Source organism: Sus scrofa, chromosome X (assembly GCF_054392235.1).
Source record: "Sus scrofa isolate SSC_HxYL_T2T_F1_AM1 chromosome X, Sscrofa_HxYL_maternal_Yorkshire_Landrace_v2.0, whole genome shotgun sequence".
NCBI classification, from domain to species: domain Eukaryota; kingdom Metazoa; phylum Chordata; class Mammalia; order Artiodactyla; family Suidae; genus Sus; species Sus scrofa.
The window spans coordinates 14,102,979-14,121,256 of NC_139401.1; the positions used below are offsets into that span (position 1 = coordinate 14,102,979).

An 18,278-nucleotide genomic window follows, 5' to 3' on the forward strand; every position below is an offset into this window, starting at 1 on the left:
CAAAGAGCTGATATTGGACATTGTCAGCTTCTCCTGGACAGCAGTGGAAACTTTCAGAGGTCAAGGAAAGACGAGCGAACCATGTATCAGTTGAAAGTGTTTAGCCCCTCCGCTTTGCCAAGTCTGGTCCTTGGACGAGCAGCACAAGCTTCAGCAGGGAGCTTGGGGGAAGTGCAGAATCTTGGGCCCCACCCTAGACCAAATGAATCAGAACCTGCATCTGAACAAGCCCTCAGTTGTGCACATGGAAGTCTAGGAAGCCCACTGCTAGTCACCAGTCCCACCTTCTCAATCTCGGAGCAGCGTTGAGAGTCTGCATGAAGCGCCTGCCTTTGTGTTTGCTGTTTTCCCCTTAAGAGGTGGCCTGCTGGGCTTGGCCAAAACTCTAGCCACTTGCAAATCAAATGCCAAGTGCCCAGGACCCGCAATGAAGAAAAACAAAATGTTCCAAGCTGCTCAGCTGTCTTAAAAAGAGTGCAACTAGAATGTTTTGTTTCCTGAGCCAGGCGAGTGCAATTAACCTCAAATTTTTCACATCAAAGATGCTTTAGCGCCATACCACAGACAGGATTGGAGAAGACTGGCTTATCACCCCTCTCTCCTCCCACCGGACAAAGGACCTGGATCTGTGCTTAGGGCTGTCACCAGCATGAGAAGTCACAGGCCAGGCTGATGTTTTTAAAGAGAGAGGTGGTGGTGCCAAGGGTCAGGAGAGTGCCACACTGTGACAAGTTTATGCTAGCTAAGGAAGGCCAGTGCTTTCTTTGGATATTCCTATAAATCCACAGGCTGAGTTTTCCCAAGCTTCAAACCAGCAATGGCACCGCTGGTTAACATGATCCAGAAAGTGCAAGGAAAGCGTCTGGGGGACGCCTGTGAACTTCTTGTGGAAAAAAGACATCACTGCTAGGTTTTCTAGCGCACTTTACCAGTAATTCTCAGTACTTCTTGGCAAGCCCCCCCCCCCCCAGCCCCTCTTGGGTTACTAACTCCTTCAGCCTTCATTTAGCCAGTCTCTGAGGCTAAGGAGAATTTTCAGTTTTGATTCGCACAAAACCTCCAGTGTGCACTGGCCTAAGATAGTCTCAGTATAAACCACACAGTAGGGAGAAAAAAATACACATCAATGCCTCGCCCTCTCAATGGCCATTTTGTCTCCGGCATCTCTAGAACCTTTTGTGCAGAACAAGAGAATAAAACATGTTTTGTCCTCGGGCTGGCAGATGGCCGTTGCCATGGCTGTGAGTTCATAACGGCCCAGTGATTTGCCCCAAGATGCCTGTGATCCTGGCTGCAGCTTTAATGCTGGCCCAGAAGGAGAGCCAGCAGCAACAAGGGCTCAGATTCTTCCCCAGGGAATGACTGTCACACACACACACCCTCTACGCATGGCCTTCCTTGCTGCTTTACTGTTTCCTCAAGAACCACAAAATCAAAAAGAAAAGAAAGACACAACTCTGCAACTTGCAGACAAGCACCAAAAGGAAAAGAGAGGGTGGAGAGAGTCCTCTTAAGAGAAACAAAAGTGGATGTCAGGGGACTGAGTTGTGGCTTAAGGAGCTCTTCCCACCAGGGGGTGATGGGGCCACCCCCGAGGACCATGAGCAACGTCTGGAGATATTTGTGGTTGTCGCGATTGGTGGATGGGATGCTACTGGCTCTGTTGAGTACAGGCCAGGGAGCTACTTGGCCTCCTACAGGGCAGAGGACAGCACCTCGACAACTACACAACCCCATTGTCAATAGCACCAAGGCGGGGAATTCCTGAGACAGTACAACACCCATGCTCTGCAATGTTCACCTTAGTGGTTTTCCACGGGGGATGCGATCTGGCTCCCCAGGGGACGTGTGGCAACATTTCAAGTCATCACAACTGGCGGGGCGCTACTGGCATGTGGTGGGGAGAAGCCAGGATGCTGCTGAACATCCCTCAGTGTACAGGACGGTCCTCCACCCAACAAAGGATGAGGGGACGCAGTGTCAAGGGTGAGAAACACCATTCTAAGGCTGCCATGTTTATACAGTCCTGCTCTGAGACACTGCCCAATTCTCCAATTAAAACTGGGGGGGGGGGCCTTAATGAAAGCTTACTTTGTTTACAAAATATTATAGAGCAGATCTCAGGTTTTGCTGCACACTAGATCCCACCTAGAGCACCTTCAAAAGCCCTGATGCCCAGACTCTTCACCTTAGACCCATTAAATCAGAATTTCTTGGGGTGGGACTCACTCAGGAATTAGAGGTCTTGATTTAAAAAAAAAAAAAAAAAAAAAAAAAAAGCTCCCCTGGTGACTCTTGAGTCGGAGAACAATTGTTCCACCACAGGTGGAACCAACTGTGGCCCATGGGCCAAACTCAGTGCTCCATATGGCCTGCGAACTCAGGAGGCCTTTTTATATTTCTAAATAATTTCCCCCCAAAACCCCCAAACTCAAAGAATAATGATACTTCATGATACAAGTATGTGGAATTCAAATTTCTAGGTCCATAAATAGTTTTATTGGAACACAGCCAAACACATCCCTTTATGTACCGTGTGTGGCTATTTTCAAGCTGCAAAGGCAGAGTTGAGTAGTTGCCAGATATTTACCATCTGGCCCTTTATAGGCAAAATCGACAGATCCCCGTTAAAGAGCACTGCTTCTCCAACTTGAATGTGCATATCAGTTCTCTGGGGATCCTGCTAAAATGGAGATTAAACAGGCAGGTCTGGGCGAGGGCTGTACAGTTTGCATTTCGTACCCACTCCCAGGTCCATTGGCTCCGTGCTGAACCATGAGAAAACAGAGGCTCTCCCTCGTCGGAGGGTCTGTACAGCAGGGGGTGGGGGTGGGGTTGCTGGGAGGCCCCGAGGCTCTTTCAGGAGGTCTGAGAGGGCAAAGCTATCTTTATGATAGCTCGAGATGATATTGACTTTTTCACTGTGTCGACGTCCGCACAGTAAAGCTGCTGACGGCTTAGCGCGAATCAGCCAGTGGCAGCAATGTGTATTGATGAGCGCAACAGTTTTCATCACCAAGTCAAGAAAAACATGAATAAATGAGACAGTTTCACTGTAAAATGTCCTAGTTGTGGTAAAACATCACCAGCTTCAATAAATCTAAACCCAAGTACACACCTCTTGAATATGCCACGAAACGGGAAAGATGCATACAACGTGTCTGCTACGTACCAAGACACAATGAAAAGTTCTCGTGTGATTGAGTTATGAGCTGAACCAGCACCTTGTTTTTGGGTGGAATGCCATTTTTCTCTTTAAAAATAAGTAAACAAGCTATATTGGTATTAAGACTTGGGAAAAAGACAGATAGCCAACAGGCATATGAAAAGATGTTCAACATCGCTAATTATCAGGGAAACGCAAGTCAAAACCACAATGAGATAGCACCTCACACTTGTCAGAGTGGCTATTATCCAAAAGACAAAACAAAAAAAACCAAAGCCTTGGTCGAGATGTGGAGGAAAGGGAACAGATGTGCCCTGTTGGCAGGAGTGTAAATTGGTGCAGCCGCTATGGGAAAACGGAGTTTTCATGTCCTCCAGATAAACACACAGAGGTAAAATAGCTTTGGTCATATCGGTAATTCTTAATTTTTTTAAGGCATCTCCATACTAATTCAAAAAGGTATATGCACCTCTGTGTTCACTGCAGCATTACTTACAATAGCCAAGACATGGAAACAACCTAAGTGTCCATCAAGAGAGGAATGGATAAAGACATGATACACACAGACACACACACACACCTCTCAATGAAATACTACTTAGCCACAAAAAAGAATGAAACCCTGCCATTTGCAACAACATGAGTGGACCTTGAGAGCATTATGCTACGTGTGAAAAGTCAGATGGAGAAAAAGAAATACTGTATGATTTCACTGCTATGTGGCATCTAAGGAAACCAAAAAACCCACAACTCACGGACCCAGAGAATAGATTAGTGGCAACCAACCAGTGGGGAAGGAAGTGGCAAAGTGGGTGAAGGGGTCAACTGTACGGGTGATGGGTGGTAACAAGACTTGTGGTGGTGATCACTCCACAGTGTATACAGATGTTGAACTACAATGCTGTACCTGCAACATCACATTGTACACACAGGGACTTGGTTATTTGGAAGAAATTGTCTCAAAGCCGATCTAAATGAGTTCACCGCTTCAAAGAAAACAACTCTTAATATCTGTTGCCAGTCAATTTTAGAAAACTTGCACCTGCCATAGTGGAAGTCCCTGCTTCCCGGTATTTAAAAGGATTCTTAATGAAGCTGGTGGTGACATTAATGAATGGGACTTTGTGGATTATAGTCTAATGAAATGTGTCAACACCTGGAAGGTCTGCACAGCTCAAAGAACCAGTATTTTCCAGATGGCCAATGTGCGGGATTACACAATCATTCTCGAATACACCGCCCATCCAATTTCAAGGTAGAGCAACAGATCTTAACGGAACCGAGTAGAGAAAGTTCACTGACACTGTTTTCGTTTCCACATAATAAATAATCTTTAAGAAACCACCACTTGTTGGATTTGGGTATAATATCAAGGAAGAGGTCCACAAATGTATGAAAAAGCCATTAAAACATTCCAGCCTTCTCCAACCCCCTATCTGTGAGAGACTGAGTTTTAGTCATATGCTTCGACCAAAACTAGATACGCCAAGATGCCTTTGAATGAATGCAGAGGCAGATGTAAGAACCCAGCTGTTGAATATTAAGCCACGTATTCAGGAGATTTGCAAAAAGTTAAAACAGTGCTACTCTTCTCACTCAAGTTTTATTTTGTCTGGAAAAAAGTTACCTTTCCTAAATATTTAACATGTAAGGAGTTTATTATTGAAAAATAAATACATTTATTACTTTTTTAAAGGAAAAAAATGTGGTCTTATTTCTGAGCTCAACTTAAAATATACTGCTTTTAACTTCTATAATGACAGTGTTATTACTAAATAATACATTTCTCAGTTATAATTTGTAATATAAAAGTATTTATAGATACAACCCACATGAACAAAAAGCTTTTTGGGGTCTTCAATTATTTTTAAGACTACAGAGGGACTAAACACCTTAAGTCTGTAAACCACTGGTATATCGTACTAAGAAGGTCTCACGCAGTGGACAGGGGAGCTTCCTGTTAAGTGAAAAATAACCTAAGTGAGAAATCACTCAAATGACAGACAGGCTGCTTCTCAATTCTCTCTTGACCTTCTTAGAGTCATAGGCATTAAAGTCCATTATATAAGGCCAAGAACGTGGAAACCATTTTCAGTAATGTACAGGGAATTGTCTCAGCAGGTGTGTGTGTGTGTGCGCGTGCGCGCGCATTTTTAGGGTCACACCTGTGGCACATGGAAGTTTTCAGGCTAGGGGTCAAATGGGAACTGTACCTACTGGCCTACACCACAGCCACAGCCATGCCGATCCGAGCTGTGTCTGCGACCTACGCCACATCTCATGGCAACGCCAGATCCTTTACCCACTGAACGAGACCAGGGATCAGACCCTCACAGAGACTATGTCGGGTTCTTAACCTGCTGAGCCACAATGGGAACTCCATCAACGGATCCTTTTAAAAGCTTGTCCTAAAATCTGTTAAACCAGAAATTCTCATTTTTGTGCAATGCTGTGAAAAATCTTTAAAAAGACAAGTGTCTAGGACTTTCCGTATGGCTCACAACAAAAAAGATGAGCGTCTAGCGTTTGCAGTGTGGCTTGGGTAGTAGAAGATAAGCAGTTGCATGGAAGCAAAGCAATGTTCACATGGTGAGAATAAACAAAGTCAGGAAACACACGCTTGTTAGTCTCTTCTTTCGCCTTCTGTGGGAACTGGCTTGGGTTTCCCTGAAGACCACGTGTGGGCTCTTAGCCTGGGGACGTGGGGCGCAAAGAACCAGGGAAAGCGACAGTGGGCAGGGGAAGCTGGCTCTAAATGCAAACGACAGAGATTTTCAGAGCACAGGGACCTGTAGGGTGTTCAGGAAAGCTGAGACCTCCCGGCAGGCAGTATGAAGCTGGAGCAGCACTCAACCTCCTCGACCATCTGGGCGACAGTGTCTATGCGCTCCTGGACTCTACCGAATCCAGTGCGTGTCTACTGAATTGCTGCTGTGTGCAAGGCACTGTGCTGGGGGCTGCAAGGGTTTGGTCTGCCCTCCCGGCATTGACATTGTGGAGTGGGGCGAGGGACACAAACATTCCAGACGTCATGCAAGTAGAATAAAGAACGAGGTAACTTAGGGACATGGGGAGGGAAGGAGGGACAGATCTCCTTGGCTTAGCGTGGGGGAGCTTAGGAAAGGGTGTGTGGGCGGCAGCGGTGTAGACAGGCCTTGAACAGAAGGAGCCCACGGTTAGGACAGATGGACAAGCAGGAGGGAAGGAGAGGGAGACCAATGCGGGGAGGGCGTGTTCAGGGCGTGACTGAGTTTCTCACGGCATCGGAAAGAAGCTGGAGAGGCTGGTGGGGCTCCCGTGGGGAGGCCTCCATGCCAGCCTGAAGCCTCGTGTGCTTCGTTTCACAGGCAGTGGGCACAGAGGGAGGGTTTGTGAGCAGGCGAGTGACATGATCTGAGGCATGCTTTTAAGAGCTTAATCTGGCACTAGGGTGTAGGCTGGATGCGAGTGGGTGCAAACTCAACTCCTGCACTGTAGGTGGGAGCAGAATGGGTCTGTGAGGGTTTTCTTCTAAGGGCACAGGGCATATTCCACGGAGGGAGGAAGGGTAAAACTCAGGCAAACCTTGGAGCTACGAAGCAGCCAGCATCACACAACATTTTATGGGAATAGCTTGGCGAGAAAAGAGGAGAGAATATACACAAACAAATTTTCACTAGGGTCATTCCAGAAATGTCAACTCACCCAGAGACACAGAGGGCAAATCAGTGGTTGCTAAGAGTTGGAGGGCTTGCAAAGGGACCCGGGAAAATCTGGGGATTGACAGGTCACCAGCTTGCTTGTGGTGCTGGTTTCCTGGGCACAGAGATGTCAAAACGTATCAAACAGGCCACTTTAGGAGTTCCCGTCATGGCACAGCAGAAACAAATCCAACTAGGACCCATGAGGTTGCAGGTTTGATCCCTGGCCTCGCTCAGTAGGTTAAGGATTCGGCGTAGCCATGAGCTGTGGTGTAGGTCCCAGACGCGGCTCGGATCCCGTGTGGCTGTGGCTCTGGCGTAGGCTGGCGACTACAGCTCCGATGTGATCCCAAGCCTGGTGGGAACTTCCATATGCCACGGGAGCAGCCCTAAAAAGACAAGAAAAAGGGCCACTTTAAATATATGCAGTTTATGCATGTCAATTACACCTCCAAAACAGTTTCTAAAAAAAATCCGCTGCTTTTTTCAAGATCTGCTTCTTAAATTCGATTTTTACAAAAGATGCTGGTAAGAGCAAAAGGCTACCAATCCCTTTTGGAAACTAAGAACAGGCAGCAAAAGCCAGGAGCCACATCAGCTTGGGTGGCCTGGGCTGGGGGGACAGGTCCTGTGGCATATCCTGTAGGCTCCCCCCACTTGGTTTGTCATTAAGGAGAGAAAACAGTGCCCTAAGGGGGGCAAACGATGTGATGCGTTTCCATCTTGAACTGTGTACACGGCTGGTGGCAGGCAGCCTTCTAAGGCCCCCCCCCACACACACACCCCGTGATGGTCCTCACCTCCTGATACTCACACCCTTGTGTGAGCCCCTCCCCCCAGTGTGGGCTGAACCTGCTGACCCGCTTCCCCATCAAGGCTTCAAAAGCCCGACTTCCCTCTTCCTCGCAACTGCCTCTTCTCTTGCTGGCACACTCTCTGAGCCGCTCCCCTGCTCTCTCTGATGAAGCCAGCTGCTGTGGCATGAGGGAGGCATGGGAAAGCCCACAGGGCAAAGAGTCGGGGGGTCTTGGGCCAACAGCTAGGGAGGAACTGAGGCCCTCAGCACCACAGTCATCGAGGAACTAAGTCCTGCCAACAAGCACCCATGTCATCTGGGAAGCGGATTCTTCCACAGCTGTGCCTTCAGATGGGACCGTAGCCATGGCCAGTGCTTTCCGGGCAGCCTTGTTAGAGACCTTGACACAGCGAAGCAGGGCCCAGGCTCCTGGCCTACGGAAACTGAGAGAATTTCTGTTGTTCCTGGCCGTGAAGTTGAAGCTGGATTTGTTACGCGGCAAGAGATGACAATACACAGCTTGCACTGTGGCTGTTGCCTGCAGCTCTACCAGAGAATCTTTTTGCATTTCTTTTTCAATACCCAAAGATGCAATGACAATATTAAAACATCGAGAAGAGTTTGCTTCAATTTCACTGTCGGCTAAGGATGTGGTGATTTGGCTTTGGGCATCTTGAGAGTAAAACCGTATATAAGCTGTTTGTGAATTTCAAGTTCCTGTTGTTCCTTGGAAAGGTATTTTCAACAGGAATACTTTACCACAGATGCTGTAATAAGGAACTGTTTTCTCAGCCAATGATATGATTCTCTATGTATTCAGCAGTGGTGGTCAGATTTTAGTGTGGATCTGAATTATCCAAATTCCTAGGACTCAGCCTGCAGGTTAGGGGTCGGGTGCTGGCAATCTGAATGTTTAATCAGCATCATTTTTTTTTTTTTAAGGGCTGCACCTGCGGCACATGGAGGTTCCCAGACTAGGGGTCAAATCGGAGCTGTAGCTGCCGGCCTACACCACAGCCACAGCCACGCCAGATCCAAGCTGCTTCTGCCACCGACACCACAGCTTGTAGCAACGCCAGATCCTTAACCAACTGAACGAGGTCAGGGATTGAATCCGCATCCTCACGGATACTAGTCAGGTTCTTAACCCACTGAGCCACAACAGGAACGCCTAACCAGCATCCTTGGTGATTCTCATTAAGGGTCTCAGAGGCCCATACATTAAAAAATCACTTACAAAAATGACCCCAAAATGTTACATGAAATAATATATATGTATCACAGAAAAAAAAAAAAAACTTGTCAAAGTACAATGAATGGGATAATAGATGAAAAGAGCTCCATGGCATCCATTTAATAAGAGGAGTTGGTTTATTACGGGAAATACTCAGAGAAGGACCTAGAAGGGGCCAAGGGGGCTAAGCTTCCAGAAAGAGACAAGGCACCATCTGAAGAAGGGCCGAGGGTTTATCTAAAGCCTATGAACACCAGGTACTCCAGGAAGCGAGGGTTCTGGAACCTGGGGAGAAGAAGCTGAGGGATATCAGGTGGAGAAGATTTTAGGAAACTGAGTGACCAGAACATTCTTAGGTCTTGCCTACCATCAGTAGGTTGACTTTGCCACGTGAGCTAAGAATGCAGTTACTCTCAGTCAGGGGTCGGCAATTCATTTCTAGAAAGGGCCAGACTGTAACTATTTTTGGCTTGGCGGGGCATATGGCTGCAACCACTCGATTCTGCTGCTGTCACAGGAAAGTGGCCACAGAGGATCTCCAAATGAATGGGCGTGGCTGGTTCTAATAAACCTTTACTCGCAAAAGCGCGGTGGGCGGCATCACCAGCCTGGTCTGATAAGCCACGTCCCCACAGGAATCTCTGTACCGTGTGTACTGCTACTGGGACAGAATAGGGGAATAATAAGAGGATGGTTTTAAGACCATGGAAAGGCTCAGTCTGATGCACCTGCCTCTCCTGCTGGCCTGGCATCTCGTCACTTGGGGTGACAGCACTGTCCATAGGAGTTCCCAGAGGAATCCCAGAGCATCCAAGCACGATGCTCCTCAGAGAAAACCTCGTCCCACCCAAATGACTCTGACACCCACAGCTTTCTGCTTCCTGGTGCACCAGCCATCTTATATAAGCTTTGGACAGATACGGAACCACATGGGGGTACGTGTGGGGGGACCTATTTGTGAGTGAAGAGGCACGAGGATGCGAGCCTCCAGCAACAGATTCAGCTGCTTCCCAACTGCTTCCCAGTATCCCCAGTGAGCTCTAAGGGTGGCAAAAGCGTTCAAGACGAAATTAATTTTAATTAACTCTAACCAAAAACATTTAACACGAGGGATATCAGCAAGAAAGCAAAGGCCAGGTGTCACTATCTGTAAAAGACTGCGAACTGCTGCTTTGACTACTCCGAGACCATGTCCCTAAAACCAGACACTGTTCCTGATAGAAAGCTCCTGTTCAACCCTCAATACTGATTGATTGATTTGCTTTTCATTACTGCTTGCTTTGCCTCCCAGGGTGAGCTGAGGAACAGACATGAGACCAAAAGGCCAAGGGGGTCCTACGTCCCACAGACACAGTCACAGCCACTGCTGCATAATGGAGTGCTAATCATATACCAACGGTATGGCTGATAAAGAGCTGAACATTTGGCAAAGAAAAATTACAGGTATATGGCTCACAGAGTAGTCTTTGGCAAATAAGCTATTAAATAGTTACTCTACGCTGGCTCATATTTTGTGTGAAAACCGCAGGTGATTTGACAATGAAATAATCGACCCACAGAAGAAAACAAAATGCATAGAACTCTTAAAAAAAAAAAAAACTCAGAAACATTACAGCATGAACCCGAGCAGGAATACACTCGCTCTGGGTCCACTGTTTGCCTCCATTTAACCTGAAAACACCTTGAGTCACAGGAAGCCTTCTGACAGACTGGGCGTGTCCCCTGGCGAATGCGGTGTAGACCAAGAGAGCCCCAACCAGACTCCGGGGAAGGGCAGCCCCGCCCTAGAGCCCAAGTGACACCGGTAGACCACTGGCTCCAGTCCGCACCTGACCAGCCACAGAGCCCGATGGACACACATGAAGAGCTAAGCTTCCCAACCGGGTGTTTTCAGAAAAGATCCACAGCAGAGAAGTCTCCAGAGGGAGACTGGGGGAGACTGGGGATCACAGGGGGCCCTCCTGGGCAGATGTGCCACCTGTGACGTGGCAGCGGACGGCAGGACCTTGCTTGCCCCACCTGGCCACTCGGGAAGCCAGGCTCAGCCATGGAAAGCCCAACCCATGGGCATCCTGCCAAAGTCTCAGCTAAACGCCAACATTCCTGCCCTCTCCCTGCAGCCTCTGTTGTAGATCAGACGTGAGAGAGTGCTCTCTGGGATTTCTGGAATTATCTACGGCCATCTTATCCGACTCCTTACCTGGCAGATTGGAGGCTGAACCACACGCAGGTTTACCAGCACCTGAATAATCATTCTTGGTCAGTTAGCTTCCAGCCTGTAGTAAGTGATGGCACCTTGCATGTCACTGGATTATATTAAAGAAGGGCGCGAGGGGCACTTGAGAACTGCCCCCAGTTTCTATCAGCTGCTTTCCCCTCATTCTCTCCCCAAGGAAACCAGCCTTTCCCACGTTCACGGCCCCCTCCCCACTCTCTTCACCAAGATTTCAAACAAAGGAATAAGAGGAGGCATGTGTTGAGCCAAGTAGCTGAGAGAAGCAGAGGTTGCTGCCCTTCCACACAAACCAGCACTCGGTGCATTAGAGACCGACAGGTCTTATACATGCTCCCCCCCCCCCACCAATTAATAGGGAAGGGAGAATGGACACCTTAAGCAATTCCTCGTCTTTTCCAAACACAGAAATTTGGAGAACTTTGGAGGGTAAGTTCACTTCTTCCATTCCTTCCTGCCTTTTCCCTTCTGGCTTTTGGACCTTCCTCGAAGGGAGAGCTCCTCAAACTGCAGTGTGCATCAGAGCCATCTGGACATCTTGCTCAAGTGCGGATTCTGATTCAGCAGGTCTGGGGTGGGGCCTGAGATGCTGCATTTGTAATTCGCCTCCGGTGGGGCCCATCCTGCTGGTCCCGAGACCAACACTTGGAATAAGGAACCTGAATACTTGCTGACTCCACCCTGCAGCCTGTGTAACACAAGCCACAAGAGCCTCAGCGCTTCCCTGGCACACTGTTCCATAGAATGCAGATACAGCCTAACAGTTCCCTCTTCCACGAGGGCCACCATCTCTGCCCTAGGTCCCCGAGGCAGCGTTACAGTTACATGGGGCTGCCCTTGTGGCCACCCACGCTTTGATTTCCTGGAGGCCTAGAGAAGATGGGGATGTCACCTGATGGAGGAAGTTAAAAAATGAAAAAAGAAAGGAGAAACAGATGGTGAAGGATTAACCATCCAAGCGCTAACCCAAAAAAGGAAAACGGGAAACGCTCAAGGCAAAGGAAGCTGGAACCACCTGGACACCTCAGATGGGGAATAAGGAGCTTGTGGGGCGGGGAGTCGGGGGGGAGGTGGGCTCTGCCATAGTAAGCGCCTGCATGGGTGGGAGATGCACTTTCCTTTGGCAAAGCTTCCCGGGTCAGCCTGGATCCAAACCTCTTCCCCTCCCTCCCCCCCCTCCCCCGCCCCCACTGGAAAGAATCTGAGAGCTCCACAAAGGGGAAAAGAAAAAAAAAAAAAAGACACAAGAGCCATATGGAATTCTCTATTTTTTCCCTCACACCATCTGCTTTGGGATCTAAGCACTGAACAGCAACCACGTTGATTTCAGGAGCCAGCAAAACCACCCAGCAGTTGGAAAGGCCATTCCACAGCTGGCTTTGGTCCCCTGACTCCGGGGCCGAGCTGTACTCTTGACACCATCCCCCAAGAGGCCTCTGCCCCTGGCTCCAGACACAGATGGCCCCAGTGCCACACGGGCACATTCCCTGCAGGGGCTTCAGCCACCGCACACACAGGATTGTGGCCACGGGTGGTGGAGACCGTTTCCAGATCTGGGAAGAAGAATCTCTAGACCAAGTTCAGTGATTTTGTTTCTCCCGTTAGTACAAGAACATGCTTGCTCGAGGACTTCTCACCTGAAATAGCCCCAGCAATGAACGGGATCCTTACTGGTGTTCTCTGGTTTCTCATCATACCATTCCAGAATTCCCCGAACTCTGAAAACTTAGATCAGCTGTTTTTGTTGCTGCTGTTGTTGTTTTTGTTCTGTTTTGTTTTGTTTTTGATCGAGCTCCTCTGACAGCAAAACCTGTTCTATCTCACTTTACTTGGTTCCTCAACTTGACCTGAATAACCCAGAGGCTGTCTGCAGGCATCACTGCCCCAACTCCAGCTCTCTAGAAAGATCGATGTGTTGGACTTGGCGGCGGCGGAGGCGGGGTGCCCAGACCTTGCTGAGGACATTGTGTCGTATGGGCTATGCACGCCGTGTCACTTTCAAAAACCCAAACTCTTGTGAATTCCCAAACAACTGTGGCCCCAAAGGTTTCAGTAAGGAAAGCGGAGCCTTGTATTTCTTCTTCTCAGCTGCCGCCGCTGCTTGGAAAGCCCATGTTCCGGTGTCAGGTTGGAGGGTCAAGGGCACGTAGGAAGTCTTATCCCAACGCACTCACTGGGAACTGCTGAACAGGTGGATAGAACTTCAGCAACTAATACAGGGGTTCCCCCCTCCTAAGATACTGACGATTACTCCTTGCCACCCGGTCCAGGAAAAGATGCTTAGTTTTTACTCCATTTCCCACTGGCCTGGTATCTTCCAACATATTCTTCAAATGAAGACCGTTCTCCCTCCAGCAGTAGTTTCTGACAACTTGGTGACCTTCCTGACATGTTTACCAGCGCTGTTCATTCTCTCTCTCTGCCACTGAATTGTGCACAGTGAATTATGCTGGGCGAGGGGCACAGACGGACTGCCCTACTGAGCTAAGTTTACATAGAAAATTCACCTCTTTTAAATGCACAATCCAACAGTTTGGGGTAAATTTACAGGGTGGTATAACCATCACCACGCTCTCGTTTTAAAACATCTCCATGGAAATGCTGACATCACCTCACACCTGTCAGAATGGCCATCGTCAAAAAGTCTACAAACAATAAATGCTGGACAGGGTGTGGAGAAAAGGGAACCCTCCTACACTGCTGGTGGGAATGAATGTAGGTTGGTGCAACCACTGTACAGAGCAGTGTAGAGGTTCCTTAAAAAAACTCCACATGGAACTACCATATGGTGCAGCAATCCCACTCCTGGGCACACACCCAGAGAAAACCGTAATTTGAACGGGTACCTGCACCCCACTGTTCATTGTAGCACTAGTGACAACAGCCAGGACATAGAAGCAACCAAAACGTCCATCAGCAGGAGACTGGATAAGGAAGATGTGGTACATATATACAATGGAATATTACTCAGCCATAAAGCAGAAGGAAACCACGCCATTTGCAGCCACATGGATGAACCTAGGAATGATCATACTAAGTGAAGTAAGTCAGACAGAGAAAGACAAATATCAGATGAGATCCCTAATATGTGGAATCTAATTTTAAAAATGATACAAAAGGACTTTTTCACAAGATAGAAACAGACTACAAGATCCTGAAATCAAAATTAGCGTCACCAAAGGTGAAATGTTGTGCGCACGGGTGGATTGGGAGGTTGAGATGAACATATACACACATGGCTCCGTACAAAATTAATGAGTAACAAGGACCTACTTTATAGCTGGGGGACATTTATTCACTACTCCGTGACAGCCTATGTGGGGAAAGATTTTGAAAAAGAATACACACACACGCAAATATATATATAGAAAATGGAGTCACCTTGCTGTACACCTGAAACTAACACAACATTGTAAGTCACTTCTACTCCAATAAAATTTAACAAGCAAACGAAAACCATCTCCATCACCCCACAAATGGTCCCCTGTATCCATCAGCTGTCACTCTTTGTTCCCCTGCCCCCCTGCCTCCAGCAAACACTCATCTACTTTCTGGCTCTCGGGATGTGCCGATTCTGGACATTTCACATAAATGGAACCCTACACTACCTGCCCTAGTGCGTCTGCTGCTTCTACTCAGCCCCCTGTTTCAGAGAGCCACTCATGCGGCAGTGTGCATCGCACATCCGTCATGCCTTTCCACTGCTGCACAGGATTCGCCGTGTGGGTATGTCACGTCTAATGGCGATTTTTAAAACTCAAGACTCCAGAAGCCTCCGTTCTTCAAAGGACCCAAGAAAACAAATGTCTGCTGGCGTTTCTTGCTCACCTTGCCTTTTCTAACTGGCTCTGGGCAGGCACAGGCACACACAGAGCTGGTGCCTAACAGCCAGACTCAGGGTGAAGGGATGTGTTACTCGAGGTGGCAAAAACGAAATCCCAAGTCAGACTTCCTGGTCATTCACCGGAAGCCACAATCCAGGTTTTAAGGCAAAATGAAAAACTGCCTTAAATGACCGACAGGTGGTATGACTTTGGAATTCAACATGCATCTTCCACTGTACCTCGGGACCGCTCTGTGTTGACCTGGAGTGTCTACACTGTCATTTCTGGTATTTTCCTGCAGGGCCCAGCAGATACTGGCGAGGAACGCTGCTCTGGGTTCACCCAGAATGAGAGCCATACTTGAAGCCCGCTGGGTTTCTCTGACCCACCACCATCCCTGTATTTTCCACGCCTTAAGTAACTGGCAGCCACGGAATCTGAGCTAATTGAGCCAAGACGATGCTCAGCCTTCCCGGCTTCCCGGTCCCCAGGTGCATGGTTCACGCAGACCCAGGCTGAGAGGTTCTGAGACGCCAGTGCCCCTCTGGAGTGAGGACACTGGAAACCAGACCCAGCGGACCTACCTGACAGGATCGAGCGCACACATATCCGATCCTCATTTCCCGGCTCTGATTTTTCCTTCTCAAAGGCAATGGACGGATGTTAAATCAGAGCGGTGCAGGGCTCAGTGGCCAGAAAGATATCGGGGGACTCCTCAGATGTCCTGGCTCAGGGCTTGGTCCCCCCGCCCGCCCTGTGGTGGCCGTGGGTGATCCCCCCCCCCCATGATTAGTTTCCATATTGGAAATTTGGTGCTTTACCCCAAGGCAGAGCTCATTGTACACTGCTCCCTTTGAGGAGAGGCGAGGGTGAGGAGACGGGAAGGAGGGAGAAGAAAGAGGTGAAAGATGGGGTGGGATGGAGAGGAAGAGAGAAAAAGAAAGATGATTAAAAAAAGTCTGTAAAGGGCCAATTCCACCCGTGCCCCTGGGAACAGATTAATGCATCAAGCAAAACAGAAAAGATCAGCAAACTGCAAGAGCCAGTACAAATCATATTAAAGAGAACAGTTGACGTGGCATGAGAATTCACCCCGAGGCTGTATTTACCTGGACTGCTCAAGGGGCTAGCCCTGTCCCCCAGGGTTGGCACGGGACGGTACTGGTGGTTCTTTGAGCCTGGGTACATCCAGTGGTACCTGCCAATTCCCATTTCAGCTCTGCTGTTCACTGCCAATTTCAGGTGGCAAAGAGTCAGTGTCTCTATCTCCAGCAAAGATTCCACATCAGCATTTGTATTTACTCTTTTACCATATAGTTAAAGGAAACGGGGGGGGGGGGGTGTTCACAATACATGCTATTATTGCATTGTAACTTTTCTGCACCGTCTGATCAACTCGGCAGGAGATGCTGAGACCACAGGAGGCTCTCTTCCATCTCTGAATGTAAGTTTACACACATCACCAATATTGTCTTGTCTTTCTGGATTTTCTCCATCTTCCCCCCTCCCCCGCCGACCCCCACCCCTTCAAACGCTCAATTTTGGGAAGATGCTATTTGTAGTGAAAATCTGCCTTCTCATAATTGTATTTTTCCTTCTGTTTGTTTCACGTTTAGACCCACAGAGCACCATCATCATTGCAGCTACACAAACAGAGGTGAACGAAGACTCACTAGAACGGGACCTCGTTCCAGCTTGAAAGGATGACCAGTCACCCCATGGTCTGCTAAATCTTGGGTGAAACTCCTGTCTCCCCACTGACATCTGCAACGTTCTCTGTCACGTCTTCTTCTTATCTTAGCTCTGGATTTCAGCGTCTAGAATGTTCTGGATTAATCCTGTTCCAATGCTCTTGCAGTGTCTTTATAGAGAAAGGGCTGCTGGTCTTAGGCTTGAAGCATTGCTTAGGTGACAACTGGCCTCCTGAGGCCTCAGGTCCCTGTCTGGTAAAATAACTAGATTTCCTACTTCTTAGGGGGTTGGGGAGAAAAATATCTACCAACTTGGCTGACATGGAATAGGCTGCTGGTAACTATTTGCTGAATTGTAACCTTGAAATCATTTAAAAGACCGTAAGGTCACTATGGCCAGTTGCTATCTGAGAAGCCCAGAAAAACTAATCAGAGGTTAAGTCCTCTGGGGTGCCTGCCATGAATATTGAAGGATCAGACGAATGGTGGGCAATGATTCCATTGACGTGGGCAATGATTCCATCAGAAGATGGCGTTATAACCTCCCACGTGGCACTTCAGATCATAGTGGAGGCAAGAAGGCAAAGGGCCGGACCAGCTCTGCTGAAAACCTCATAAGCCACTGCGAACCCCGAGCTGTGCTCTCCATCTCTGCAAACTCGGCAGGTCTCCATTTGGGAAGTGGAGACCTCCTTTTCCAGGTGGCATTTTAGGGGAAACCTTTTTGGCTTCAAAGTAAAGGAAAACCGTCTTTGAGAGACATTTATAAGATAGTTAAAGGTTTTCAAAGACAGCCAAAAGAGGGGGGGGAAGGATGCTTGGACAAGATCAGAACTGCACAATAAAACTATTTTTGCCGCTGCTGTTTTTCTCATTCATGATGATCAGGGCTCTTATTTACGACATGCTGGTCATCATGCAAAGCGCGATGCCCCTGTTACCTCACTCATTTTTTTCTTCTTCCAAGGGTGAATTTTTTTAATTATGTGTAACACGGGCACAGTTATTGGCCCACACATTTTCAAGGAATTGCACGTGTGCTGACTCTTCCCACTGCCGATCACCTTAGGCCCTCCAATGTGTGAGCCCACATCTTCAAGACAGTCCTTTCAAAATGAATTTTTGCCTAATGTACAGCTGTCCTGTCTGTCTGTCCACAGTTCTTTTCGTTGGGCTACTTGGCTCTCCAATGGAATAAGGACCCACCTCAAAATTCACCACCTGTAATCTCTGGGATCCAATCTCCTGGAGCAATTTCTTTTAGGGCCGTGTTTAGGCTCTGCCTGGTTCTGACTTGCAACCCCCCGCCTCCACCCAAAACAGGCATTAAGCTCAAGCCATATTCCTGTCTACACCCAAGATAACAAAGTTGGACTGTTAACCGTTACCTCAGTAATTAAGGTCACAATTATCTGTCACAACCATCCTATGAAATAGGTACTATTGTTACTGGAGCTCTAGAAGTGAAGAATGCCAGGGCACGGAAAAGGTAAGGTACTTGCCCACGACCCTGCGGCCAGGCCAGCAAGGAGGAGCCTGGGTGTGCGATTTGACCCCAGAGGGCAGGTTCTCTAACCGTGGCCTGTGCGTTCGCTGTCACCTTCTCCGCCTTGGCCAAACTCCGTCTGGGTTGGAGCTGTGCTTCTGTGCCGCC

General features: G+C 48.3%; 1 protein-coding gene across 6 annotated transcripts in view; it reads right to left on the reverse strand.

Moving 5' to 3' along the window:
* Positions 1 to 18,278, reverse strand: part of GPM6B (glycoprotein M6B) — a 152,877-nt gene that overhangs the window by 18,288 nt on the left and 116,311 nt on the right. For 2 of the 6 annotated variants that reach the window (XM_001927816.7, XM_003360231.5), the window contains exon 2: positions 16,043 to 16,162. The exons of the other annotated variants lie outside the window; for them this stretch is intronic. In XM_001927816.7, coding sequence (XP_001927851.3) covers positions 16,043 to 16,162 — 120 coding nt within the window. The remainder of the gene's footprint in view (positions 1 to 16,042; positions 16,163 to 18,278) is intronic. 6 annotated transcript variants of the gene reach the window in all.